Source organism: Porcisia hertigi, chromosome 33 (genome assembly GCF_017918235.1).
Source record: "Porcisia hertigi strain C119 chromosome 33, whole genome shotgun sequence".
NCBI lineage: Eukaryota > Euglenozoa > Kinetoplastea > Trypanosomatida > Trypanosomatidae > Porcisia > Porcisia hertigi.
Window position 1 is genome coordinate 1137616 of NC_090592.1, and position 27036 is coordinate 1164651.

At 52.8% G+C, this 27036-nt stretch overlaps 4 protein-coding genes across 4 annotated transcripts; all 4 read left to right on the plus strand.

The window, feature by feature from the left end:
- Window positions 1–5981: 5981 nt before the first annotated feature.
- Window positions 5982–7466, plus strand: JKF63_02304 (uncharacterized protein; the record flags this gene model as incomplete). The annotated part of the gene is made up of 1 exon (XM_067898344.1): window positions 5982–7466. One exon carries the CDS (start codon window positions 5982–5984, stop codon window positions 7464–7466), a length of 1485 nt encoding a protein of 494 aa, XP_067754501.1.
- A 6031-nt stretch (window positions 7467–13497) lies between these two features.
- On the plus strand, window positions 13498–15105 carry JKF63_02305 (uncharacterized protein; the record flags this gene model as incomplete). Its single annotated transcript, XM_067898345.1, has 1 exon — window positions 13498–15105. One exon carries the CDS (start codon window positions 13498–13500, stop codon window positions 15103–15105), a length of 1608 nt encoding a protein of 535 aa, XP_067754502.1.
- A 2352-nt stretch (window positions 15106–17457) lies between these two features.
- JKF63_02306 (uncharacterized protein) lies at window positions 17458–19914 on the plus strand (the record flags this gene model as incomplete). The annotated part of the gene is made up of 1 exon (XM_067898346.1): window positions 17458–19914. The coding sequence occupies one exon, from the start codon at window positions 17458–17460 to the stop codon at window positions 19912–19914; it is 2457 nt and encodes an 818-aa protein (XP_067754503.1).
- A 2640-nt stretch (window positions 19915–22554) lies between these two features.
- JKF63_02307 (uncharacterized protein) lies at window positions 22555–25893 on the plus strand (the record flags this gene model as incomplete). Its single annotated transcript, XM_067898347.1, has 1 exon — window positions 22555–25893. The coding sequence occupies one exon, from the start codon at window positions 22555–22557 to the stop codon at window positions 25891–25893; it is 3339 nt and encodes a 1112-aa protein (XP_067754504.1).
- Window positions 25894–27036: the final 1143 nt, after the last annotated feature.

Here is a 27036-nt window from a genome sequence, read left to right on the forward strand (position 1 = left end):
CACAAATGAAAAGGGGGCAGTAGACTGGCTGAGGGTGAGGGGCGGGGGGAGTGAGAAGAGGCTTACCTCCTCCGCAAAACGCCACGCTTTCGTTTCTTTTTGGGGGGTTGTTTTGTTGTGTCGGTGGCACTTGCCCCTCCCTCCCTCCCTCCCTCCCTCCCTTCTCTTCTCTTCTAGTCGCTTTTTTTTTTTAAATAGTCGTGTTGTCCGTCTCCGTGCTCCACAGTGTGGTGTTTGGCCCCCACTCCCTCTGTCCTTCACGGAGTATATACCCCCCAAATGCAAGTGCGTATTGGAAACACCGTTTACGCACTGTTGCGGTGGCCCCACCCTCTTCCAGCGCGACTCCCTCTCAGAGCCGCAAGAGGTCAAAGAGCCTAGTAGGCGCTTTGCTGTGTACCTGACAAGTTGCGTATGTGTAGAAGAGTAACCACGGACACGTATCGTGGTGAATGATCAGCTGCACGCGACTGCACGCACACCCACGCAAGTCAACGAAAAGAGGGGTACCTTCAAGCAAGACCACCGTACACTTGTGCTTTCACAGGAAAGTACAAAAATGGGGGGAGGAAAACACGGTGACCCCCGCTTCACGTAAGAGGCACTGGGGGAAGGGGAGGAGGAGGAGTAAGGGGGGGGGCAGGGCGGGGCGGGGCGGAGCGGGGCGGAGCGGAGCACACCACAGCGAGGTGCGTCGAGGGCTCAGTGCGCCACTCCGTGGCGAGGTGACGCAGTTGTCTATGCCCCCCCCCCCTCCCCTTCTGAACACTAGAGACACTTACTGGTGAGTGGCAACGTCAAACTCTGACAATGTGGAAATGGCAGAGCGTACTCACACACACACTCACACACATACACAAGCCTTTTCGGACATTCAGGGCACGGATGGGTGTACAGTCGCGTCGTCCTACAACAGTGAACCCCGTTTATTCCCACCACATGATGGGCACAATAGAGTATCAGCGCTCCTCAATCTCTTTCACTTGGCCCTCATCGCCCATTAGAGTGTTGAGAGCTGGGACCACGCCCAGAAATGCACTATGTGTCGAGCGGCGCGCATGGGGCGACTGTCGGGCTACCTGCGACGTGGAGGGGGGGAAGGAGGAGGCACCGTCGCCTTGTTCCTCGTGCAACTTCAACCGTCCGCTAAAACAAAATCTCCACACCCGCACAGAGAGTTTACCTTCAATTTATTATGCTTCTGTTTTGTGTGTGTGTGTGTAAGTATGGGGGGGAGGGGGTTGTACCACGACCGCGCTTCATTGGTGTCGCGTTACAACTCTCTCTCTCTTTGCCCCCACCTGGCGACGATATGCCATGAGGGAACGTGTGCGCGACCACCACCACCCCAACCCACCGACCCCCCCCCCCCAAAAAAAAAGGGATCACAGGGGAACCGTCGCGACCTCGTATGAAAAAAAGAGCATTTGTCCTGGTGTGTGAGACCACTCACTCACGCACACGCGCTGAAGGGCGGGTTGTAACAGGGCCACTACACCGCGAGCGCTCTCTCTCATGCTTTACACATTCACTCACGACCTTTATCCTTTCCTTCAACTTTTCTTTGCCCCCCTTTCCTGTCGATTTCTCTCTGCGCATCGCCACTCCTTTCCTACACTTTTCCTCAACCACAACCGACTCCATACTGCGTCGCATACGGTGTACATGTGTGTGTGTGTGTAAACATTTTTACACACATACATATACTTGTATACCACTCACTACTTCGCCTCCGTACCCTTCCTCCCTCCCTCCCTCCCTCTTGTCTATCTACCTGGACGGCTACTGCAACGACGTATTTATTTCGAAATTGGTCAAGGCAATTCATCGCCCCAAAGCGCCCCCCCCCCTCTCCCCTACCGAATACGCAAATCTTTTTTTATATATTTTAGTGAATTCGTTTCCCCCTTCTTTTCTTTTCTCCGTCTGTTTTTTGTTTTCATTTGCGTGTGTTGCTTTATCCTATCGCTTGTACCTCCCCCCCCCCGAGTTTGTTGTTTTGTTCTTCCACCACTCCCTTCCCGCTCCCCTTACCTCCCACTCACCCAAGTCCAGTTCCCCTTTTGGAACTCGTTTTTTTTTTTCACACTTCTTTCTCAGTTTGTGCCTCACTCGTACTCTCCTCTATAGTCCTCTTCTTTTCTGCGTGAACCCCTCCTCCTCCTCCTCCTCCCCTCTTCCTCCTCTCTTTATTTCTTCCATATCTTTTTTATTTTGCTTGCCCACATCTTCTTGGCGCCGCCCCCTTTCGACTCTCTACACCAGACATCACCCTCACGTTTGACTCCTTTGTGTGCACACGCGTGTGTGCGTGTATGTACTGGTCCTGTACTCCTCCCTCGTCGCATCCCCTTTCCCGACCCTCACTGTGCACTGGTCTTCGGTAATCATCGCGGCCTCGCCTTTTTTTTTCTGCCACCACTCCTCCCGCGCCGTGGCTGTCCCAGCGAAGCAATACCGCTTTAGCCACAGGAGACTCTGTCTTCAGCCGAATCTGAGAGGTAAGCGACAACAGCAAAGGACACAATCACTGACGCTCACAACAGACGCGCGCACGCAGCATTGCACTTGGCGCTGTCGTTTATCTTGTGAACAAGTTCTCTCTCCCTCCCTCGCGCCTGCGCCCTAACTACCCGCGAAGTCCTTCCACCCTTTTTCTTCGCCCCTCGATCAAGTCGAAGGAAAAAGGCAAAAATCACTACGAAGCCACTTTTTTTTTTCGAGGGAGGTGTGAAGGCTTGGGGGAAAACCTCGTCACTTGCACAGACAAGCCTTCTCCCAATACACGTCCGCGTGAACGGACACTGAGAGAAGGGCCCTGGGGCAGCAAAAAAAAAAAGGCATACGTGGACGAACAGAGAAATCTCAGGGAAGCCCCAACAAGGCGAGAGGTTCTGCAGCTGTGAGAATCCGAAACACACGAGGAGGTCTTATCGCCCTTTCACATAAGTACACACACGCACACACATACACACACACACACGAGGAGGTCTTTGGTCAACCAACCCTCTATAGGAGAAGCGCCACCCTTACCTTTTAGTTTGTGTGTGTGTGTGTCTGTTGGTTATCTTCCACATTTCTTTCGCGTACACTGGAGTGGTATCACGAGTTTTTTTTCCCTTTTGTATTCCCGCGCTACAGCACGCGTTTGCCGCTTGTTTTTTTTTCCTTTCGTTTTCGTTTTTTTCCTTTTCACTCTCGTTGTATTCCTTCAGCCCACCGACCCACCCCCACCCCCACCCCCCGCACCTTTGCTTTACCTCCACTCCTTGACGTTTGAATTACCGGAGGATTTTTTCTTATTCTCCCACGTTGATCTGTTGCTGTGCGTTTGAAACAGCGATCCACACACGCGCGAACGATAGGCGAGAGGAGGGAGACTTGAAAAGCCCCGCGAGTCGATTCACTCCTCTCAAACAAAGCACACACACAGAAAGACGCACAACACGTATATATAAATATATATATATATATATATTTGCCTGGGCTGAGTCGAGGTGGGTGAACCGAGGTCTTTCTCAATACCATCGCCACTTTGAGCACTACAACAGAGGGGAGAGAAACTAGAGAAAGAAAAGAAGCGGTGGTAAGAGGGGGTTACGAAGAGCCGTGAGATCTGAGCTGCAGAAGATACACCGCCACCTCACCTCTTCCTGTGTCTATTCCTGTCGCCTCCCTTTCCCACACACAGACGAGTACCCCGGAGACAAGCGAGAAACAGAGGAATACACGGTCCATCGGCTACACACTCGCTTAGACCTGCACACGTGCATTCGCTGGTTCTCCTCCTCCTCTTCCTCCCCCCCCCCTGCTATTTATACTTGTTCACAACAACATCAAAGCTTTTCTCGATTCCCCCGCCCCCCTTCCCCTCCCTTCTTCTTGCACAGGGCCCCCCTCCCTGATCCTTTCTCTATCCCCTTTTTTCTTTCGAATAACGTAAAGGAACTGTGAGAAATAAAAGAAAAAAGTTAATTCTGGGTGAAAAAGCCGCGAAAATCGGGAAGGACTAAAATATTTGAATTAAAAGAAACGCGTAAAGGAGGCAATCAGGAGTTGGGAGTCGTAGGTTTTACTTTTCATCTTTTTTTTTCCCCTCGCGTCTTTATTGCCCCCCACCCCAAATCCTATGTGATTGACAGTGTGCATCCACACAGCACGAACATACATATCGAAAAATAGCAGGGAAAGCGAGTGCGAAAAAAAATTTTTTTTGATTGCAGTCAGCACCTTCGGTGCATGACAATTATATTTGGTAAGAAAGAGCAAATATACGTGATATCCACAATAGAAAGTCAAGTAAGGCGGAAAGGCGGGGCAGTGAAGAAAATACGATTGGCTTTACGCATCACCTCTACAATAAGCTATTAAAACAAACAAATCACCGTGTGCGTGTGTGCGCCTGTATAGCTCTCAGCGCAATATTCCCTTGTTATTCCCTCCAATACATATATATATATATATATATCGCCATTTGATACTCCTGTGCAATTTTTTCTCTCTATACCTTCGATAATTGTTTTTTTTTTGTCTGCATCCCTTTCTATATTTTGCTCTTCTACGCTGCTCGTTTATCTTTTTTTTTCTGTGCTTTTCAGCAAAAATCTCTGCGCGATAGCTTACAACACTACGCTAATTCCTTTCTTTCTTGCGTTTTTTTTTGCTTCTCGGAGGTACTTGCCGGCTCTCTCTTTCTCCTGATTTCTGAATTTTTTCGCTCTTCTTTTTTTTTCATCGGCCCTTATTCCTCTTTCTGTCCTGGCCGGCTCTGTCGATATCCCGCCCACGCGCCAAAGGGCTTCTCCCTATACCGTGCGTGTGTGTGTGATTCTTTCCGTACTTCTTTGCTCCTCCTTTTTCCTGGTTGCAGAGCCCGTTTTCTCTGTGCTCACTTCCTAATATACCCTCCCCTCCCCTCCCCTCCCCTCCCTCTGTTTTCCTTCCGAGCTCGATTTTCTGTGTACCCTCCCGATCTCCCTTCCCCTCCCCTCCCCTCCCCCCCTCTCCATCTCCTGGTGCCCTTTTTTCTTCTCGCTCTTTTCTTCCCCCAAACTGGAATCTTTCTCTGGGGCGCGCTCTCTTGGCATTTTTTTTTTCGCTTTGCTGGATCTGACCTGCTACTACTTCTCCCTCTGTGTTGGCGTGTGCGTGTCTTTTGTGTCGTTTTTTTTTTCAGCTCCTACTGTGTTTTCTCCGCCCTCGGGGTCGGTACTCTCTCTGTGATCTCACTCTTGCACCCCACAAAAACCTGTGGGCCCAAGTCTCATTATTTTTTTTACCCCCCCCCCTCTACCATCCACTCTATTTTTTTTCCAAGACACTTTTTTTTTGCCCCCTTTCCTACACCTCACTTGTTCATTGGCGTTACCCCCCCCCTCCCCTTGCGTTTGTGGTTGTGTGCAAGCGCCTGCGCCCGGATCCTCACCATTTCTTCAGTTTCCTTAATTCAGCGTCTGTCTCCTGGGTGTCGTAGCCGTGAGCGTCCGACGGGTAGCGGTGCAGCCCCTTCATCACCCCCACCCCAACGTGTTTGGTCCTCTCCGGTTATCATCCCCCCCCCCCTCTAGGGTGCACCAGGACTACCAAAAAAAAGTGGCGTATCCTCAGTCTCAGAAGACATCCAAGAACAGTTTGGGATTTTTTTTGTAGTTCTGATATTTGTTTTCGTTTGTTTCTCAAGAGGGGAGAAGGCGCAGTGTGTGGTTGACCGTGTGTGTGTGTGTGTGTGTGTGTGTGTGTGTTTTTAGTTTTTTTTCTTCCTCTTGTTTATCTTTATTGCTCTTTACAGTGTCGATCGTGCTAGTCTTAAATACGTATAGATATATATAAATATATACATATATATATATATACATATATACGGCATCTCGCACGTACACGCACACACTGTTTAATCGGCTCTGTCGAACTCTGCCGTGTTTCCTCCCCACTGCCAACCTCTTCAGTTTCCTCTCTAGAAACACGTGCCGTTCATCGCATTGATGTCTTCGCAGGGACCTGGGGCTGCTTGGGTGAGAGTGGGTGCCGCGCCCACCTCGCCGACCTTTGTGCCAATTACGGTCTCCACTGCGCAGCCCAGCAACAGACATAACTTATCAGGGCCCCCGATGTGGCGCGGGGTGTATGTTCACGCCGGAACATCGGGGGCCACCGCCCCTGCTGCTGCGTCGCTTCAGCATTCCATGCAGACCGCCCCTCAGACGTACTCGGCACCAGCAACCTACTCGAATCGAACTACTTTGCTGACCATCGGCAGCGGTGGCACTGTATCATCGCTCTCCATGTCCAACCCGCAACAGCAGGGCCGGCAGGCAGAGCTGAGCGAGAATCGAGTAGACCACCTCGCCGTGGTAGGACCGCAGTATCTTCTTCAGGGAAACAAGAGCAGGGGAGAGACAAGTGTTATCTATCAGCTCCGGGGCCTGCCGTTCGCTACAACTATAAAGGATGTCGAGTTTTTCCTGCGTACCGTCGAGTACCGTCGGTTAGACGTGGGAACATTGGCTACAGGGGAGTCGAGCGGCAACGCGTTCGTCGAGTTACACGACTTTCGTGCGGCAGAAGGACTTTGCCGACTCCACAACACGATCATCACTGTCGCAGCGGATGCCGGCGTGCCCGCGGCTAACCGCCCTCGCCCCCGCTATGTTGAAGTGCTTGGCGCGGATGCAGCAAAGAGGGATCAGGTGCTTTGTACTGATGCGCGCACCTCGAGGAGTGCGTTGCCACGACAGCGTCGTGCGCGCTCCGCGGTGGCAGCGCCAGCGGCAGCGACAGAAACGACCGTGAACCTCACCTACGGCTCTCCCGTTTCCACGGCGCTACCACACATGCATCCGCAGCCCATGCACGAACCCCAACTTTTGTTTTTTATGCACGAGGGGCAGCAGCCTTTACTGTCTGTAGAAACTGTTCCGCATTACGTGGCAACCTTTCCAGTGACGCTGCCCTCGCGGCAATCCACGTGGGTCGCGCCGGTGCTGTTGGAGCGGGTTGTGGACATGAGGAGTTGCGTCGGTTCGCCGAGCTTGTCCTGGAGTGCCGCTGCCCAACCTCTGTTACCTGGGCCGCACGAACCTTTACTGGAATCGACAAAGGCCAGAGGCCCCAGTATGGGGTCACGAGCAGTGCCTGCAGCTCCCCCTGGCGTGCCGGTGACGTCTGGCTCGACACGAGCGTCCTTTACTAGCAATCACCTGTTCAACGCCACAAACCCACAGAGGGAGCTGCAACGGCAGCAAGGCGCCGTCAGCACTCCAAATATTTATTACCTCGTTGTCCCTGGAGAACCCCTGCCCTCGTCTATGGTGACGGGTGCCACAAACATTCACACAGCACCGCTGGCGCACACGCGAGTGACTGCTATGAGTAGTTGTTACGAAATGGACGGCAACGTTGCGCGAGGCCGTATCCCCTTGTCTACATCCCACTGTATAAAGTCGTATCAACAACCACCACAATCGTAAAGCATCATGCGTGACCGGGAACACATCTGAGCGTCTGTGCTCGTTTTGACGAAACGTTTTCCCTCAAAATGAAACATCAAAGTTTTTTTTCCAAGTTTTGATGTGTGACCCTCTTGACATTTCTCTGCATATATATACATATATGTATGTGTGTGTTTGGTGTCACAGCGCTCGCCTGCCCCCCCCCCTCTCTCATTGCGGGTTTGCTTCAGCACTTGTCTCCTTTTTACCCTTCTGGACGACCTGGCGAGGTGCTGTCATCGCATCTTGCCGCAAAAACGTGCATGATCTCATCTGCGCCTGGTCTCTATGAAGCATTGTACTCACTCGTTTTGAAGCATTTCTTCAAACTAGCGATGCTTCGCTCTAGCCTCTACGTCTTCTCCTTTTTGCGTACTCGTGTGTGTGTTCACTTATTTGTAACCCCCTCACCCCACCCCTGATTCCCTTCGCGATAGCTCTATGTGGTGCATCCTCGCGTGTGTGCTTCCACCTCCCTTCCTCCCCCATTACCTATCTGTTATATGAACATCAGTACTTCTTTTAAAAGCAATGCTCTCTTGTTTCTCTATCACCTATGCTATTAGTACACTGACCCTCCTTCGCTTTCTTTTTGTATTTTTTTTCTGCCCCCCCCCCTCTCTCTCCTTTTCACGGAACGCATATGGTGGGCGCATGTGCCGTTGTGGACCTGAGAGAGGTGTCTGTCTGTCTGTGTGTGTGTGTGTGTGTGTGTGTGTTCCCCTCACAACCCCCCATGTAGGCGCAAAGTAATTTTGTCCTTTCTTTTTTTTTTACCTGAAGTCGCAGTCGTCTCTGCTGTAAAATGTCGTTGCTTTTCTTTGCTGGCGTGGTTGTACCTCGTCGAATCACCTATTCCTATTCTCAACTTTATATATAAATGTGTATATATGCCACTTTTTTTATTATTCAACCTGCCTTTGCGCATCGTTGTGACTGTGCAAATTACTGCGAGCGCATTGGGGAGGAGGGGGGTGTCTCCTTTTTTTTCTTTTCAAGTACTGCTCGTTTCTTTCGCACATCCTCTGTTGTACGTTTATTCGTATATATAGCAAAATGCCCCTTCTGCGCTCTTCAAGCGAAGCATGCGAGGACACGAACACACCGACGTAGGAGACGCCTAAGCCTTTTACTATTCTCTCTACACCCGACTTTTATTCAACCCACCCCCACTGTCACCCACCCCGACTCATGTGCACTCTGGAGAGTTGAACTAGCCCCAAAGAAAAAGAGGCGAAAGGCGTTCGGGACATCCCTGATATCACCCGTCAGCATTTGAAGGCTGCATCCCATGCTCCCCTCCCCCGTGACTCGACCCTTGATTGTTGCTTCTGTATTTTACCCTTTTCAAATACATGAAGAGTGCTGAGGCGGGCACGCGCTCCTGTTCGTGTTTGAGAGAAAGAGAGTACTGTGGTTTTCACACACACACACAGACTCCTTTATGAGACCCCCCTCCGTGCCCACGTATGTCCCCCCTCTTTTTTATCATATTTTTTTTTGTTCGCCTCCCTTTCTGCGGTTGTTTTTCTCACTTCTTTTTTTCTTTGTTCTTCCATTTGGTTGTTGTCTTCATTCACAAACATTTCCACATGTGTGTATGTGTGTGTGTTTATGTAAATCCTCATCCCCCACCCCACCATCTCTTCTTCCTTTTCTGCTCCTCAATTCTCTCTCGTGCTTTCACGACTTGTCTTATCTGCTCTTTCCCCTCCTCCCCCTCTTCCCCCCTCCTTTTCCTCTTTCACGCTTCCCGGCATGACTTTGTCGGGTGTATGCCTGTTGGTAATTTCTTTTTCCCTCTGTCCCGGAAGAAACTGAGCACATGCGTTGGAATGCTTCACGCCTGTTATGTCCAAGGAAGAGGTGAACAAAAAACGTCATGAACGTTGTACATACCAAAAAAAAAAACGTTCGGGTGTGTACCCTATTTGTGCGATGCCCATGTCACTTTGCCACCTACCCCCTTGAATGTCCTCCTGTACTTACTTGGTTCTATTTTTTTTTCCATATGTAAGCGTCGACTATCGTTGTTCCTTACTTCACCTTTTCCGCGCCTGCTTGTATGTTGCACATGTTCTCTAGCCTCTCTCTTTTTTTTTTTGCTTCAGACGTCTTCACTCTGGTGTGTTGCACCCTATGTGTGACACTTTTCATGGCTTCGGCTGTTCGTGCTGTTGTCGCTGTTTTTGATCCTCTCCCCAACTTTCTCGGGCCCGAGAGATGCCGCGTTTTTTTTTTATGATTTCTCTGTTCGTTTGTGTGTCACTCGCTCGTCTGTGAGAAATCTCTTTTACGGAGGCCATCTATGGATGCGTTTTGTTGTACATATCCGTACAGATTTCCTTCTCGGTCCGCGGACACCAGAGGTGTGTGTGTGTGTGTGTGTTCTTCGTGAGACTTTTTGTTTCACTCACTCCACAGAAAGAGGTGTATGTTTGTGTGCTAGAGATGTCCGTGTTCCTCTGGCAGCAGGAACACAGGCCCGTGAATCGGGACTAGAGAAGAGCGCCCGGTAAGGGGGGCGAGTCCCGCTCAGGAAGGGGGGGGACACACACACACACGCACAACTCTAAAGGAGAACCAAAGTACATTTCTTGTTCCTTTTTCCTACGCTCAGTTTTTTCGGTACTCTCCTTCGGCCGCCTCCATTGACACTCCAGAAGGCTGATGTTGTACGCCCTTCTATTATCAGACAACATCAAACAATTCTATCGTGTTTGTCAACACACACACACACACACCTCCCTCTTCTTCCCTTCCCTCCCCACCTCCCTCCCCATCTTCCCTTCCCTCTCCCCCTCTCCCCTTCCCCACCCCCTCCCTCCTTCCCATTTCATTTTCAGCACTTCTTCTCGTTACTTCTTATTTTGTTTGCTTTTTCCCGTCCACGTTCCTTTTTTTCGATTTTATCGGTGTGTGTAATGATGATGATGATGATGATGTGGTCCTTCAGCAAATTTGTCAGCACCGCAAGAGGACTCTGACAGTTGTCTTCTTCAGATTTTTTTTTACTTTTCTGTTTTTTTTTCCCGTCTCCATTAGTTACTGTTGCTATGTGTCTGTGTTCACGTAACACATTTTTGTTATTGTATAGTGTGTTGTGTTTTTATTATTATTCATGAGAAGTGTGTACAAAGTGTGAATAAATACGAACGATTACAGAATCACAAGTTGACGGTAAGCCTCTCCGCAACAAGCTCTTTTTTTTACGTCCGATTGGCAGATGTGATGCCCCCCCTCCTCCTCTCTCTCGATCACACACACAAGTGCTGCGATACTGCTGTGATGATGATGTGCCCTGCGGCAAGAGGTGTGTGTATGTGTGTGCGTGTTGTTCATAAGGCCACATCCTTTCTGCATATATATATGTTTTGATGAATTGCAGTGTCGGAGACAACTTAGCGCATGGATCGTTGTTGTTGTTGTCTCCCTTCTCAGGGTCGCTCTCTCTCACACACACACACACACAACACACAGATTTCAAGGAAGCGCTCTGAGACTGATCTGCTCTCTCTCTCTCTTGTTGCAATTGTTGTTTGGCGCCTTTTCTTATATTTCGAGGAGTGCTCTCTGTGCTGTTTCATTTGTCTGTGGTAGGGTGCATTGGTGGTGAGGGTGAGAGGGAGAGGGTCTCATGCCTCCAAAGAACCACATTTATATACATATACATACATGTGTGTGTGTGTGTGTGTGGATCTTTATCTATACTTTTTGATGGTGTTTCTCGTGGGCAGAAGCCAGACGCGACGTACCAGTGGCACTGACATGCGCGGTGGCATTCCTGACCACTCTCTCTCTTTCTCTTTCTTTTTTCACGAAAAAAAGATGCAGTGTTTTTTTCTTCACCACCCCTTCCCTCATCCATGCGGGTGTTCTCCAGCCTAGTCGTGCCTTCACAGTATCCAGCCATTCAGACGCGGTGAGGGGCGGTGGAGTGGGGGGGGGGGGGGGGGGGCAATGAATAAGAGAATGCGCGCTGTGAACTACTTCAGACGTCATGAACGGGAAGAACACGTTTCTATATCTATTTCCATGTACATCGTCAGTGGACACGTAAAGTGTGTGGTACCAAAGTAAACTTTTGCCTATCCGGCGACGTTCAACGGAGCTGCGACGTCGCCCATGGCAGACGGGACACTGTGATGGATGGAATGACACCCATCTACAAATTTGCTCTTTCACTTTTTTTTATTGTTTTTTCAATCTTGATGTTCAGACGCTCACGAGAGAAGGAAGTGCAAATCAGCCAGATCGCACTGAAAGAACCACAGACTGGCTTCTGAGCATGTCCGAAACGCTCCTCATCTGGTTCCCCTCCCCTCCCTCCCCTCCCTCCCTCCCCTCCCTCCCTCCCTCCCCCTCCCCTCCCCTCCCTCCCCCTCCCCATCGACCCTCCCCCTCCCTCTTCCCCTTGACACCTCACTAAAAACTCAGCAGTGTTTGTACTCCGTCAAGTCGTCCCGTTGTGTGCCGGGTGTGACGCACAGTGCACCTAGAAGTGAGTGAGTAGATGCGTGATAGAAACTCAGTTTGATACATATAGAAGGGACCGGCGCTCGACCTTCGTTCCTGCGCTTTCTCTTGGGTGTGCAACCATTGGCTGAGAAATAGGCTTAGGGCGAGGAGGGAGCACGACGACACGCCTTTCTCGTTTTTTTTTTATGTGCGGAAGGGGGGTTGGACAAGAAATCTTGTGCATCGAAAGTAACAAGGGGAAGAAGAAAAGCAGAACGTGTGAGCCACGGGGAAATCCGAAGGTACCTAAAAAAGGTTCGAGGTGATCCTGTGCTGCGCACTGACACGCGCCCCCTTCCCTCAACCCTCTCCCCAGAGAAAAATACTGCTCTCGTTTTTTCCTCGAGTTACGACTCGCGTGTCTGTTCGTCATCTGTGTGTGTGTGTGTGTTCAAGCCTCAAGTTTCTTCTGGTTATTCTTCACCGATTCGATTGCTGCTGCCTTGCAAAAGTTGCATGCGTTTCTGGGCTTTTATTTTATATTTTCTTTGGGCGGCAACGGTACAGCCGACATCATTCCACTTTCCTTTTTGTGCACCGCTCACCAACTTCTCTTGCCCTCGATCCCCCCGCCTTCGCCCTCCCTTGAAAAAAAAAAGAAAACCGATGCGGAATCACTTGTGGGGAATGAAGCGTTATATATGGACCTCTCTTGAAGAATTATGCAGAGAGAGTGGGGGGGGGGCAGACAGTCGACATATATATGTAAGCGGCGAAGCGGATATCGTCCAACGACAAGAAAAAATTAATTCACCTCCCCCTCCTCCCCTTACACACGCGCACGCGCATACGCAAACAAACACGAGAGAGGTGCTCGACGATATATTTCGCAAGATGGGACGGGGGCATATAAAGAGAGAGAAGGGAGGGAGAGAGGTTCAGTGACAGGATCGCGTGAGGGGAGACCTCGGTCCCCATCGTTGGTAGCAATTGTGTGCATGTTGTTCCACACCTGCGGAGAGAAAAACAAAGGGAATAGAGTTGTCTGATGCTATCCTCACGTGACCCAGTTGCGCTGTCCATCCACCCCTCCTCCGAACCGATAGTGCTGTGCATGTGGGTCCCCCTCACCTCCACCCCTATATAGCAAAAAAAGGGCTAATAAGCTGATTCACCTGTTTATCTCCGTTTTTGCTGCGTCCTTCTCTCTCCCACCCCCACCCCATCCCCTCGCATATTTGCTCCGCAGCCGCAGATCAGCCGTATCTGTTTCCTTTTGTTTCATCCCCTGTATTATCTTTGCTCACTCGTGTCACTGCCACCGCTGACTTCTTCCATCGCGCACTTCCGGAGAATCACTTCACTCGCATTTTTTCTCATTTGGCGAGAGTTCAACCCCACGGGCTCATCCGAGGCACTCGCAGGAAGCGCAGGTCCACACATAAACAGCACTGCTACACACACGTGCGGTAGCATACGCGTTGAAGCGCACCTGGCTTACTCATTACTCGTTCTTTGTGCACTTTCTTCGGAGGGCAAGCGAGGTCGCGCAATGAGGCACGCTTCTGCCTGCCATCAAATGCCTCGCGCTGCAGTGGCGCTTCGCACCTCTGGTGTCTCCCCAGTACGTGGCGCAGCTCTGGCGCAGTCAATGACCATGGTCACTCGCGGCGGCACATACCGACACTTCAACTCGTATCACTCAGTCTCCAGTATGTGCTGCCGCCATTCCTCCTCGGCGACTGCGGCCACAACGCTGGTACACAAGCGCCGCTGGCAATCGTCGTCTGCGCCTTCAAAGGATTTCACTCACATCACTCACGATCTCGTTTGGGGTCTGTGGAACGAGGGAAACCTCTTCTCACTCTCCGCACCGGAGCTGATGTACTACCTGCAGCAACACCAGCAGCGCGTAGGTGGCGGCAGCGCGTTTGTGATTGACCCTCAGGCAAAGAAGAGCACACTGGTGCGCCAAGTGGAGGAGGTGCTGTCGGCGGAGCAGGCGGACATCGCTGTGCCGCAGGATGTTGGCACGACGGTGACAATGACGGGTTCGGACCGCGTCGAGGAAACACTAGACGAAGCGGACGAGTATGGAGACTGGGGTGCCGAGCCCGGCTTCGAGGAGCGACGGCATATCGACTACATGGAATTCAACCCGCTGCGCATGGGTGAGCGGTATGAGGTTCTTGTGCCGCGGGCATATCAACTCCTTCACAGTGACCTCTCCGCCGACGTCGGGCTGACGGCAGTGAACCCGTCCAAGCTCCCTGGACAAAGCAAGAACAAGCTGGCTTATCTTGTTTCAAAGGTTAACGTGGACAAGGCGAATGAGCAGCACTTTTGCCGCGGCCTCGAGTGGTGCCTAGCCAACCTGTGGAACACAAATATGAGCGGTGAACTCAACATCGGTGCCGGTCGTGCCATTTTCTATCGCTCCATCGCAAAGCAAAACCGCAACACGCTTCCGCTGTGGACACTGCAGCGACACCTCTACGCATACCATCCCTACGTGTGGTTTGCCATCGCCTCTGCTTCCAACGTGGAGGCGATGGAGAAGCTGGCCGAACGACTCGGGATGAAGCTAGTTCAGGATGCAACGACAAGCTACAAGATTGGCATTCGTCGTGCTGGTGACCTCCTCGATGGGGAGTTGAACGCGGAGCTGCGCTGCACCAAGCTGAACCGACCATGGGATAGGTTTCTCGTCACCCACTACGTTCGTTCTCAAATGCCGGACCTCCGCTTCGTTGTGCGTGCGCGCCATCCGATCAAAAAGCGCATCGTCGACGCGTATCTTGAGGCGGATATCCTCCGCAGCACTCGTGACTCCGTACAGTCCGTTCTCTCACCGGAACTCGGTGACGTCTGCTACTGTTGCGAGCGCGTGATTCGAAAATGGGCGATGCGAACGCAAACGGGCGTGACGCTACAACTGGTGGAGACCCGGCGCACTCCACTTATCATTACCAAGGCTGGTGATGAGGGCGAACGCCTGGAGTACGAATGGATTGTGGTGTTGCCTCAAAAAGCGGAGCGTATTGATATTGCAGCGCTCTCCACTGAGCTGTGGGACTACGGAAACCTGCTTGCAAAAGAACTGGAGCCCGGCATGGAGGAGTTCTTGTCTCATACGATGACAGCGGCGGCCTCGTACTAAAATGGGCCTCCCTCGTTTTTTTTTTTAGCTGGAGAGGGAAGACTTCCCTTCGCCTCCACCGTTGTTTTTTGCTGGGCAGAGGTTCGCTGGATTGAGAGGCTGCTGCTGCTGAGGGGGGGGGTGCGGGGTTGTGCTGGGTTTCCCATCCCGAACCCTTGGATGAAGCCGCTCTTTGTCGTTATCACTAGAGTGAAAGAGATGCGCCTCAATCCCTTTTCCCTCGTATTGGGGATTGATTATTTTATCGTTCTCTCTCTCTCTCGATAGATGCGTCACAGAATACATTTTTATCTTGTATAGCTTTTTTTCTTTCTCTGTGCATGCGAGACCGCGCTATTTGGTATTCTCTCGTCCTCTCACCTTGATGTTGCATCCCCTGCCCCCCCCCTCTCTCTCACACGCACACACACACACAAACATCGCCACCGCACAACGCCACGCCTTGCCGACGTCTGCTCGCAGTGGTTGCTTTACTGCCTCCTGTAAATTCGAAACTCACTTTTTTTTCCATAGGTGATAAAACAAGTGCGTCTGCACATGAGTGGAACGGAGGGGCGGGGGGGGGGGGTTCTGAGGCAGAGATGAGGACTCTGTTGCGAAGGAGATAAATAGAAATACAGAGGCTAGTCAAGGAGGGGACAAGGTGGAGGAGAATAGGAGAAGCATAGCGGAGATCAGGCCCGATCCTCAAACCATCCTCCCTCTATGGGCGAAAGGAGAAGAGGGGGAGGAGGGTGAAGTCAAAGCGACACAAAATACGGATACCGTTGACTTTTCTGCCTCAACAACAACAACAACACACACACACCAAATATCACGTTTTGCGTGTGTAGATCGCGTGCAAGTATGGATCTTTCTCCAGCGTGTTCTCGGGTCCTCTTTGCTCTTTTCGAGCGTCATTTGTGCACTTGTTTTTTTTTTCCTTTCTTGGATTTTATCGGAGAATGGAGAGTGTACCTGTACATGGGGAGGGTGAGGAGCTAGTGCTCATGTGCTGGTGCGATGGACTGCGTTGGTCTTGCTTTGTGAATCGTGTATGCTCGCTTTCCCTTTTAGTATTGTTGTCGCTGTTTTTTTTTTAAAGAAAGAAAGCACACAAGTGAAGCTCTCGTCAAGAAGCGTAGACACGCTTGTGCGTGTGTGTGTGTTCTTCGGGGGGGGGGGTCTTTAAGGTCTTGGTGCGCGATTTCACGCGCAGGGGGGCCCCCGTCATGGATTGCCTAACATCAAGAGACAATATGAGAATGGAGGGGGAATGGCATCACCAACCCAAGAATAGATGTGAGGATGGGTGTTGCTATGTGAAGCGCGAGTGGGGGTAGTGGGGAGACTCTCCCCTTGGAAACACCTCCCCTCATTCCCCTGTATGCAAAGTGCGTGTGCCTTGTAAATGTGCCTCACTTCAAACGAGCTGTAAAAATTAAAAAAACATACGACCCCCCACCCACCCACCCACGTGCATATAAGAGTCACGCAAGGTTTGTTGACACCCTGTGCGAGCTGTTGTATTCTGTGCAAGGAGACTACATCAGGCGGGGAAAAAATATTCCACTTCATCATTTTTATTATTTATTTCGTATCCCTCTTCTTCGCTTTCTCTATTACGGCCTGCACCACCCCTCTCCACACAAACGAATCCGTTGGCGACTACATGGACCAACGCTTCCGCCGCAGCAGCCGCCAACGCCTCATCCCCGCCTCTCTCAGCTTGTGCCCGCATCTACAACACGAAAAAGTAAAAAAAAACAGAAAAAAAGGCCCGGTCGCCAATTCGCCCACAGTCTTCATTCCAATTTTTTGTTTTCCCGAACGCTTCTATTTATATAAGTCAGTCCCTCTCTATGCTTTTTTTTCTCCTTTGTGAGATTTTTTGTTTAGTTTCCCCCCCGGTTTTGAATATATTTTGCTAGTATGGTGCCCACCTCATGACCGTTCCGCATTTGAACGCATTAGCCCTCCCCAACGCCGCTCTCTCGCTGCCGCCGCCCTCTCCGTCAGCATCCTCGTTGTTTTTGCTGTTTTGATTGACCACGCGCAGCTTTCAACCAGCGTAGAGGCGCGCGCGCACACACACACAAACAATAAAACCCGACACCACAACGACGCCTGTATGTGCATCTGTCTTCACTACGAGAGAAGCCGCCGTCCCTTCACGACGAAGCGCTACTTCTAGTCAACATCATCTTCGCCAATAACAGAAACACGAGTGGTGAACGGAGATCTTCCCTCAGTGGTGACGCCTCTCCTTCTTGTTCAGCGTTCTTAGCCTCGGTAGTTTTTTTTTTTCCGCGTGAGCTCCTGCCACTCCTTGACGCTCTATAACACTTCCCAGCCATACCTCCTGTCCAAGCCATGCCACCCAAGGCGCCCAAAGCCGCCCCAAAGGCGGGGGCGGCCAAGAAAGGGCCGCCCAGCGCCATGCTGGCGAAGCTCAAAATGAAGATGGAGCTTCAGAAGGCGGAAGAGGAGCGTCTGCGCCGCGAAGCCGAAGAGGAGGAGCTCCGCATCCGCAACGAAGAGAAGCTTGCCGAGGAGCAGCGCAAGTACGAGGAGGCGGAGCGCCTGAAAGAGCGTGAGCGTCAGAAGGAGGAGGACCGCCTGGCCCGAAAGGAGCGCAAGGCGGCGGACAAAAGCGATACTCTCGACCGTATGCGCGCAGCCGGGATGATTTTACCTGATGTCGACCGCATCCGCCAAGACGAGGAAATCCGCAAGGAGAACGAGCCCTTGAAGCCAAGGCCGAAGCCGAAACCGAAGCCGGTCGTAGTGGCGGCGCAACCGTCGGGGGAGGAGCAGTCGGAAGACGAAGACGGGGAGCCGACGGAGCTGACGGAGTCGGAGAACGAGATCGACGAGGATGACTGGGAAGCTGTGATGGAGCGCGATGAACGTCGAGCCAGCCGGCACACAAACAACGAGCGCATCCGTGCCGGGCGCGCCGAGCGCAAGGAGGCTCGTGCGGCAGAGAAACGGAAGAATGAGGAGGAGGAGCGGCTAAAGAAGCACGTTCTGGAGAAGGTGAGCAATCTTCGGTCCCCCATTTGCTGTGTGCTCGGTCATGTAGATACGGGTAAGACCAGTCTGCTTGACCGCATTCGCTCGACGAACGTCCAGGGCGGCGAGGCGGGTGGCATCACGCAACAGATTGGTGCCACCTTCTTCCCCCGCGAAGCTCTCGTGTCTGCCACAGAGGAGCTGATGAAGAAGCACAACTGCAAGTTGAACGTTCCGGGCCTGCTCGTCATCGACACACCCGGGCACGAGTCTTTCACAAACCTACGCAGCCGTGGAAGCAGCCTGTGCGACATTGCCATCCTTGTGGTCGACATCATGCACGGTCTGGAGCAGCAGACGCGGGAATCTATCCGCCTTCTGCGAGAGAAGCGGTGTCCGTTCATTGTGGCTCTCAACAAAGTCGATCGTCTGTACGAGTGGGAGAAGCACGAGAACATGGACATTCAGCAATCGCTGGAGCTGCAAAAGCCGCACGTCCGCAACGAGTTCCTTACGCGCTGGAGTCAAGTCAAGAATGAACTGTCTGCCGAAGGACTCAACTCGGAGCTGTACTACAATAACAAGGAGGTGCGCAACGTTGTCTCGGTGGTGCCAACTTCAGCCCGCACTGGCGAGGGTGTCTGCGACCTGCTGCTGCTGGAGATTCAGCTCGTGCAGCAATTCATGGAGGGCAAAGTCACGTACAAGGACGACCTGCAGTGCACAGTGCTGGAGGTGAAACCCATTACCGGATATGGCTTCACGGTTGATGTTATCCTCATCAACGGTGAGCTGCATGAGGGCGACGAGATATGCTTGTGTGGGCAGAACGGCCCCATTTTTACGCAGATCAGGTCGCTCCTGACACCACAACCTCTGCGGGAGATGCGTGTGCGCGGTGAGTACATTCATCACAAGTCGATCAAGGCGGCGATGGGTGTGAAGATCTCCGGTTATGACCTTGAGTATGTCATTCCCGGCACCCCTCTCCTCGTTGTGCACCCGCACGATGACAAGAAGAAGATCGCTGAGCTTGTCATGAAAGATGCAACGAACATTAACGAGTACCTCAGCTCTGACGGCCTTGGCGTCAGCGTGCAGAGCAGCACCCTCGGCGCACTCGAGGCCCTCCTCTCCTTCCTCAAGAGCATGAAAATCCCAGTGGCGAACGTTTCCATTGGCCCGATCCACAAGCGTCACATGCACCAGGTGCTCTCGATGAAACGGCGGGAACCGCGCTACGCCGTGATTCTGGCATTTGATGTGAACATCTCCGATGAGGCGCGCGAGATCGCAAAGAAAAACGACATCGATATCTTCGAGGCAAACATTATTTATCACCTCTTTGACAAGTTCACCCGCTACTTGAACGAGTACGAACAGCGCGAAAAAGACCGGCTGCGCTCCATCGCGGTCTTCCCGGTCCAATTGAAGATGATTGGTGACGCAATTCACGCGACCGACCCCATCATTCTCCCTGTTACGGTGGAACGTGGTCAGCTACGCCCTGGCACGCCGCTCAGCGCGATTCGTAAGAAGGATGATAGTGTCATTATGATTGGCCGCGTGATGTCGATAGAGCGCGACAACAGGGCCTTGGAGATCGGCACCCCTGGCATGGATGTGTCGGTGAAGATCAATTCTGGGGAGACTGGCGTTACCGTCGGACGGCAGTTCGACAGCGGCGACGTCATTGTGTCGCACATCACACGCCAGTCGGTCGATGCCGTGAAGAAGTTCAAAGATGAGCTAAAAGCGGATGATGTGCTTCTCCTGGCCTCGCTCATCAAGGTGTTCAAGGTTCCCAACAAGTGAGCACGCAGATCGCGGCTGAATTGGGAAACGAGTGGCGGTGGGCTGGAGTGGCGAGGAAACGCAAAAAGTGGTGGATGATAGAAGCACAACTCACACGAACACACGCAGAAGAATACAAGCCTAGTGAAGAACAAATGGGGAAGGGTTGGGCGGCGCGGCGCTGGAGGGGGGGGGGGGGGGGAAAGGGGGCGCAGCCCTAGATCATTTTTGGACTCGCATATCCTCCCACAACACCGCCATCCTTACATGCTTTGACAGATTCACTTCTCTTTGTATTGGTCATGTTTTTTTTTTTTTGAAGGCCAGTTGTGGGAGGGAGGGAGGGGAGGGGAGGGGAGTGAGGGGCCCTCTTTGTGTTTTGCCCCTTTTGCATCTATTTTTCAGTCGAATTCCCCCTTCCCTCCTATTTTATTGTGCAAGAACGTGTACGACGGCCTCGCATGGTTTGACTCGTCCTATTTCTCGTTCCCTCGGGTGCTTCATGTCTGTGCTACCCCTTTCGCCAATGGGGATTCGTGAGTCATTCGTGTCGGCTGCCTCGCAGAGCGATTCACGCTACCACCTCTGCCTTGTCCGACTGTCACTGTGTGTGTGTGTGTGTGTGTGTGTGGAGGGGAGGGGGTCTTTGGGTGTATGCCTGTACCCCGTTGCCAGGGTCACCCCTGTCCTTTTTCACTCTGTAGGGCGCCCAGCCACCCACTCACCCTCCTCCATCCCTCCCCTCGTTTTGGTTCACCCTTGATGGCTCTGCTCATTGATGTTTGTGTTTTGCGCTCTCGCTCTTTTAGATGGCTCGTTCTTTGCACCCATACCCCTATATCAGCATCATCACTCCCTTCATGTTCCTCTCTTAGTTTTTTTGGCGCACCATTCGCCTGCCACACTTTTGCTGTCATCAGTGAAGATGATAGTTGTGTTTGTGTGTGCAAACATACGGACACGTGTTTAATTTTTTGTTTTTGCAGAGAAGTGCCCACACGGGCTTCTCTTTCTTCCTTTTGTTTTACCTTTCTTTTTCGTATCTCGTTAAGGCGACTCATAAGTAATTCAACTCCTTTTTTCTTTTTTGTTTTTTTTCATCTGCACCACTAAAAGTTGTGCGTACTTGAGCATTTCACGGTTGTTTGAACACAGTGTCGTTGGAGTACTTAGGGTTGTGTGGTACCGAGAGAGATGGCCTCGGCATCAAACGGGGGGGGGGGGGGGGGAGGGGAGGAGTCGACCTCGAAGAAAAAGCGACATTGGTGCAAGTATAAGCCCGCACAGAAGGCGACGAGTGTAAAACGTGTTGGATGCTCACCTCTCGGTCTCCGTCGGTGTGTCCGCCTCCACCCGCCCAACTGCCTACCCCGAAAGTAAGCCTCTCGGTCTCCCCCCCCCCTCCCCCACACACACACGCACACACCCTGTCGAAGATCTCCGTTCTCTCTCTCTCGCTGTCTTTCACCCAGCTTTTTCTTTTGGTCTGCAACTCGGAAGAGCTTCTAAACAGACACACACACACACCTGCTCCCCCCCCTCCCCCCTCCCCCCAGCCCACGGCGTGTGCGTGTAGGTGTTATGGCTGCGTTTGAGATTAGTTCGCGTTGACGCCAAATAGAGGTCGGTAAAAGAGGGGGAAAAAACGTAAGAGAGGAGGACGTGCTTGGGAAAAAGGGGGGAGGGCTGTAATGATTTGACCTCAGAGAGGGACATGAGATGAGAAGTATCTTTTAAAGACGATGGGTCTCTGAAGCTGCTGCAAATGCTGCGGCTACTGTAAGTAATAGAGTGAATCTCTGCACATGGCACACCAAGAGACAGGAGGCAAGTTACTCGGTAATGTGTCGCCCGTAGTCAATGTGAGGGAGACGGCAGAAAAAAAAAAAACGAAATTCTACACACGTCACTTCATCGCAAAAAAACACCAGCGCCCTCCGCTTTTTTTTTTTGCTGTTGTTTGTGTGTATGTGTGTGCCGTGTGCTTAACCTTTGCTGATTCTTTTTATATAACTCACTTCAAGGCATTCATTTATTGGCCCGTGTTTTTTTGTGAGGGCGGAAAAATCTCAAGCAAAAAAAAATAAAATACATTTGCATATATTAATCCATGTGCGTGATAGCGGTGCTACCGCAGGGACCCGAGTGGTGGCCACGCGCACCACGCAACATAGCAGACTGAAAGACCAACCAACCTCCTCCATCACACCGTAGCACCAAGATGGGGAGTCACCTATGAATTAAATGTCACCCGTAACATTCCCCGGCCATCATCAGACCACCCCTCATGTCATGCTGTTCTTTGCTTTTTTTTTCCTCCCTACGCCACCTTCACATATATGTGTCAATATCTTTGGTGAAGGGCCTTGATCCTCACCGGACTCATCCCTCTCCTCCCTCTCTCTCCCACACATGAACACACAAACACAGGCGTGACACGAGTGATACGCATTCGTCTCGCAGAGTGTTTCCTCTTGAGCGGGCAAGGGGCCGGTGGCGTCATTATTGCACACCAAAAACGAACGAATAGCTCTCCGTGGATGCATACATACATACATACATACACTTGCGATTACACTTTGGAAAAAAAAAGAATAAAAACTGCTGTCTTTCCACACATTCTTCTCTTTTTTTGGGGGGGTGCCTGTGTTGTTCTCGATCATGTTTACATCGCCGAACTTCGCAGACTCCGTTGTTCGCGCAGCTGCCTGGGATGACGGTGGGACGGAGTTTGTTTTTGCCGACGGCACCATTTTGTCTTTTGTGGATAATATGAACACGTTTGTTGGGGTGCGCAGCACTCCCAGTCTTCGCCACGAGAAACGGACAGAGACGCAAGCCTCACACCAGCGGAAGGAACAGGGAAGGCGGCCACCGTTGTCACCTGCAATAGCAACTGTAGGTGATTATGTGGACTCTGTTGACGACCCTCAAGGTGACGTCGACGGTGACTGTGAACTGTGTTTTACAGCGTGGACGCTCAGCAAGGATGCGAGTAAGGTTCGAGCGGCACTTCATATCTTCAACAGTCTCTCCGAACGGCCGCGGTTGCTGACGACCCTGCTGACGCCAGAAGGTCCGATACCTCCCGTCTCGTCGTCCGTGGGAACACGAAGCGTCTATGCGGGGAATCAGGCGGATCCTATTGTGAATTCGTGTGGTGTCTGGCAAGAGCAGGGGCCCCCAATCAACACCTTATTGCTGGAGCGGCGCGCTGATCTGCTTCAGCGACACGTTGTGTTTGGAACGGTTAACGAGTGGGCTCCAACCGCTGGTGACGCCCCTCAAAGACGGCCAGCTGCTCCACACACGGCGCTGAGCTCGGTAGCGCCGTCCAAATCGAGTCTCAGTACCTCGATCGCCTCTCCGACCTGTGTAGAAAATACGACGCACAGTGAACGTAGCAGTGGCTCGAGTGTTTTGGGATCCAAAGATGTGCCAGTCGGCACGGTACTCGAACTCTGGTGTGCTCTGCGCCGCGTCTGTATGAGAGTGGCGGTGCATCGTGAGACCTTTACAGTGCGATGGCCGGCGCCAGTGACTCGCCCCGACGGCTCGAGAATACCGCCGCTTTTTCACGCGCGTGACGCCCCAGCATCGCACCAGGGGTCATCATCATTACCTAGCTGGTCACCCTGCGTCCCTCAGTCAGGTCCTGCCTCGGCGCCGGTGCTCTTCACGTACGTGGAGCAGACGTTTCCAGTGCGCGATCCACCAGACGCGTGGCAGGTGATGCTGCAATTGGCACTGGAGCTCGAAACAGAAGCTCTTGAAGCAGAGAAGAAAGCAGGCGAGGATCCCCCTCCAGTCGCGAGCTCAGCGCCCACCACAAGAACCTGGCAGGGTTGCTTACCTGAACCCCACCACTGGAGCGGCGCACTGAATCACAACCGCAACTGCAACAGCTGCCGCTTTTCCGCGCTGACCGCATCACAGGCGGCGCATCTCGTCGCACCGCGAACGGCGCGCGCCGTGGCTGCGATGCGAGCGCTTCACCCTCCTAGCGCGCAACTGCGCTGGATGTACCAGGCGAATTACTGCAGTGCGGACAGAGCACATCCGCCCGCGGTGTACTGGTGTTTGCGGGGACCTGCCGTCAGCAGTTGCCCTGGGGAAAACAGTAGTAGACGTGGCCTATTGCCCAACACCTCGACGGTGCCTCCACCTCAGGGTACGCACGTTGTGGCGTGGGTGGGCGAGGATGGCAGCGTCGTGCGGGCCAATCTGGAATGGAAAGGGTACACAATTACACATCACCGTCTCAGCTTGTCTTTGTCCTGTGCAACTCCATCGACGCCAGCGGTGTACCGACTCCAGGCACACGACGCTGCAGCCGCGGTGACAACAGCAGACAAGCGGCTCCCACCAAGGATTGCGCCGCTTCGCTGCCATATCGCCATGCCGCCCCAAGTAGCGTCAGTAGAAGCTGACAACGGTGGCAAAGAGTGTACCATTCGTCACGCCGTCTCCTCCCCCGCGATGCCGCACTGTGACTGCAGCAACACCAACGTCAATTTTTCCTCACACGACGCCAGCAAAAATGACGATAGCACCGCCATCGACGCACCACAAGCGGAGACGCCGGCGCCAGCTGGTGGAGAGTCGTGGGTGATGGCGGTCATCAACCCACAAAGCCTGCGCTGCGTATCAGGGTCCTTCACAGACACTTCACGGCGAGGCCACCCTGCAGTCACCGTGCAACCTTCGTGCCCATGTCCGGCTTTGGCGACGCTCACCGCAACGTCGCTGTCAGGTGAGCAACATTTTTATAATTGTATCAACACAAACTCATCTCCGGGAGCCCTGCCCCTCGCACCACTGGGAACGGGTGTGTGTTGTGGTAAAGTGACGCCCTTGGAGACCCTTGACGCGGCGCGCCGCTCGCGCCGCGGCGGCTATCTCTCTTCGGTAGTGGACGTTGCTGTTCAGCTCTCTCAGGTGAACTGTACTGACCAGCGTGGCGCTGGTGCCACCAGGCCGTCGACAGACCATCCGCCACTCGCCGCGTACTGCGGCGCCGAACAAACTACCACGCCGTCGTCGTCCTTGCCTTTCAGTCCCAGCAGCTCGCCTTGGAACAAGGGTTTCTACTCAGCAGCACAATCCAGAGCCTCTCGTAGTGTCTCTGCTTCCTCTGTTGTCTATCTGACCAGTCGCCTGGACGGTATCGGCACCTTCACCGCACTCACCAACGGCACCATTCGTGTCCACTTCGATGACCGAACCCTTCTGACTCTCATCCCTGGGGTGAACGAGTTGGATGAGGCGCAGCTGCTGGTGACGTGTGTGCTCCGCAATGCTACGCGGTGCACGATGCGCGCGGCCCAATGCCACCCTGGGCACGCGATACATCGCTATTTGGTGTACGCACTCCCGTTTCGCCGTTACGTGTACTGGCGGGCGGTGCATCCGTGTGAGGCGTCTGTGATCCAGGGTATGCATGCCGGGGAGTCAGTGAGCGAGGAACACGAGGCAATGTTACGGGAACAACCGCCGCAGCGGCAGGCGCAAGGTGGCGAAGCTGTTGTGGGCGCCAAAGAAGAATCCTCTACCGCTGGTAACGGGGCTACGCTGTCACTGACTAGCTTGTCCGCGATGGGACCCCCGCATCAAGACGACTCTGAATGTCTGTTGAGGAATTCCCAGTCGTGCTCCTTGGCCACGTCCTTTAGTCCCCCAGACGCTGTCGAGAGCGTGGCAACAGTCTTGGGAAAGACAAATAAAATTCCAGAGGTGAACAGCGCCCCACTACACTGCGACCTGCTCAATACGTCGCCATCTTCTTCGCGAGTCCGCCTTTCCCTCTCCGATACCACGGAGTTGCAAGGTACCTTGCACGACAGTGGTCCGGCGTGGGGACTGGCGGACACATGGCGGACCGTGCAAGCTTACGACGATGGTGAGGAAGCCGAGGCCTCGCTCCGGTGCGCCCGACTGCAAGCTCTGCTTGATCGAAATGAGGCCCTCTCGCACGCCACTCGAGCTCTTCTGCGTGATTAAATAAAGTCACACGGATGGAAGAAGCACCAAAACTGCAGCGAAGAAGCCCCGTTGATATGACGCACGCAGTCCCGTATGCTGCATGCGCCCTTTAATACATATATATACATATACATATATATATATATATATGCTCGCACTAGAGAATACCGGCTCTCATAGATTTTGAATAGAGAATGGGGGAACGAAGGTACATACGCACACACACACACATACACACATGCACACGCGAACGGGCGTCGCAAAAGAGAACCCTAGACAGAGAGCTGCGTGCTGCGAAGGCCTGCCCCTGGATTCGAGGGGAGAGGTGCTCAATTTACCGCAAGGAAACCCAACGAGATTATCTCTGCAGCAATGACAAGGGTTTGCACTCTTCTGCACCTCTCCGTTGCCAAGATTCGCTTGTTTCTGGAACCCCTCCATCATGGGACTACCACCCCTTTTATGAGTCACATCATCACCCTCCGCCCTTTCTCCCACCCCTCCCTCAACTCCCCTCCCCTCACCCCCCCCCCACACACACACACGAAAAATGAGCAAAAATGGATTATCTGAAGGCGAGCGGCAGAGGTGAAAAATAAAATTCTCCGGAAAAGAAAAAAAGGGGGTGGGTGGAAAAATGGCAGAAAAGCAGCGTATGCATTTACTTCAGGAAACCATGAAACAGTCAGCCGAGCAGGTGGATCCCCGACTTTGCACGGATGCGCCACACCCTTCTGCCAGCATAAATGCCCTGCAGCCGTCGGCCATCACGTCCGTGTCGCCCATTATCTCAACAACCTCTGCGGTGGCTAAGGGCAGCAGCCCGGATGCGCCGTCTCCGAGAAGCGGCGATCCTGTTGCCGCTGGCCACGGTAGCAGGCCCTTGGCGGACGACGGACATCATGACCAGAGGATCTGTGCAGGTTCTAGGAGACTGCTCCCCTACTCGACGATCTCAGAACTGCGGTCGTCGCCGATGACTCACCGCCCGGCCAATGTCCAGAGTTCCGGTGAGGTGCCCAGCGAGTGCAACGAATCCACCGATCACAGTTGCCTTTCTTCGCGCGCCACCTGCACCCCTCAATACCGGCAGTCGACACCCCACTCTCCCTGTAGTGCGGCAGGCGGAATCAAGTGTCGTCGTGAGGACGACGATGGCGG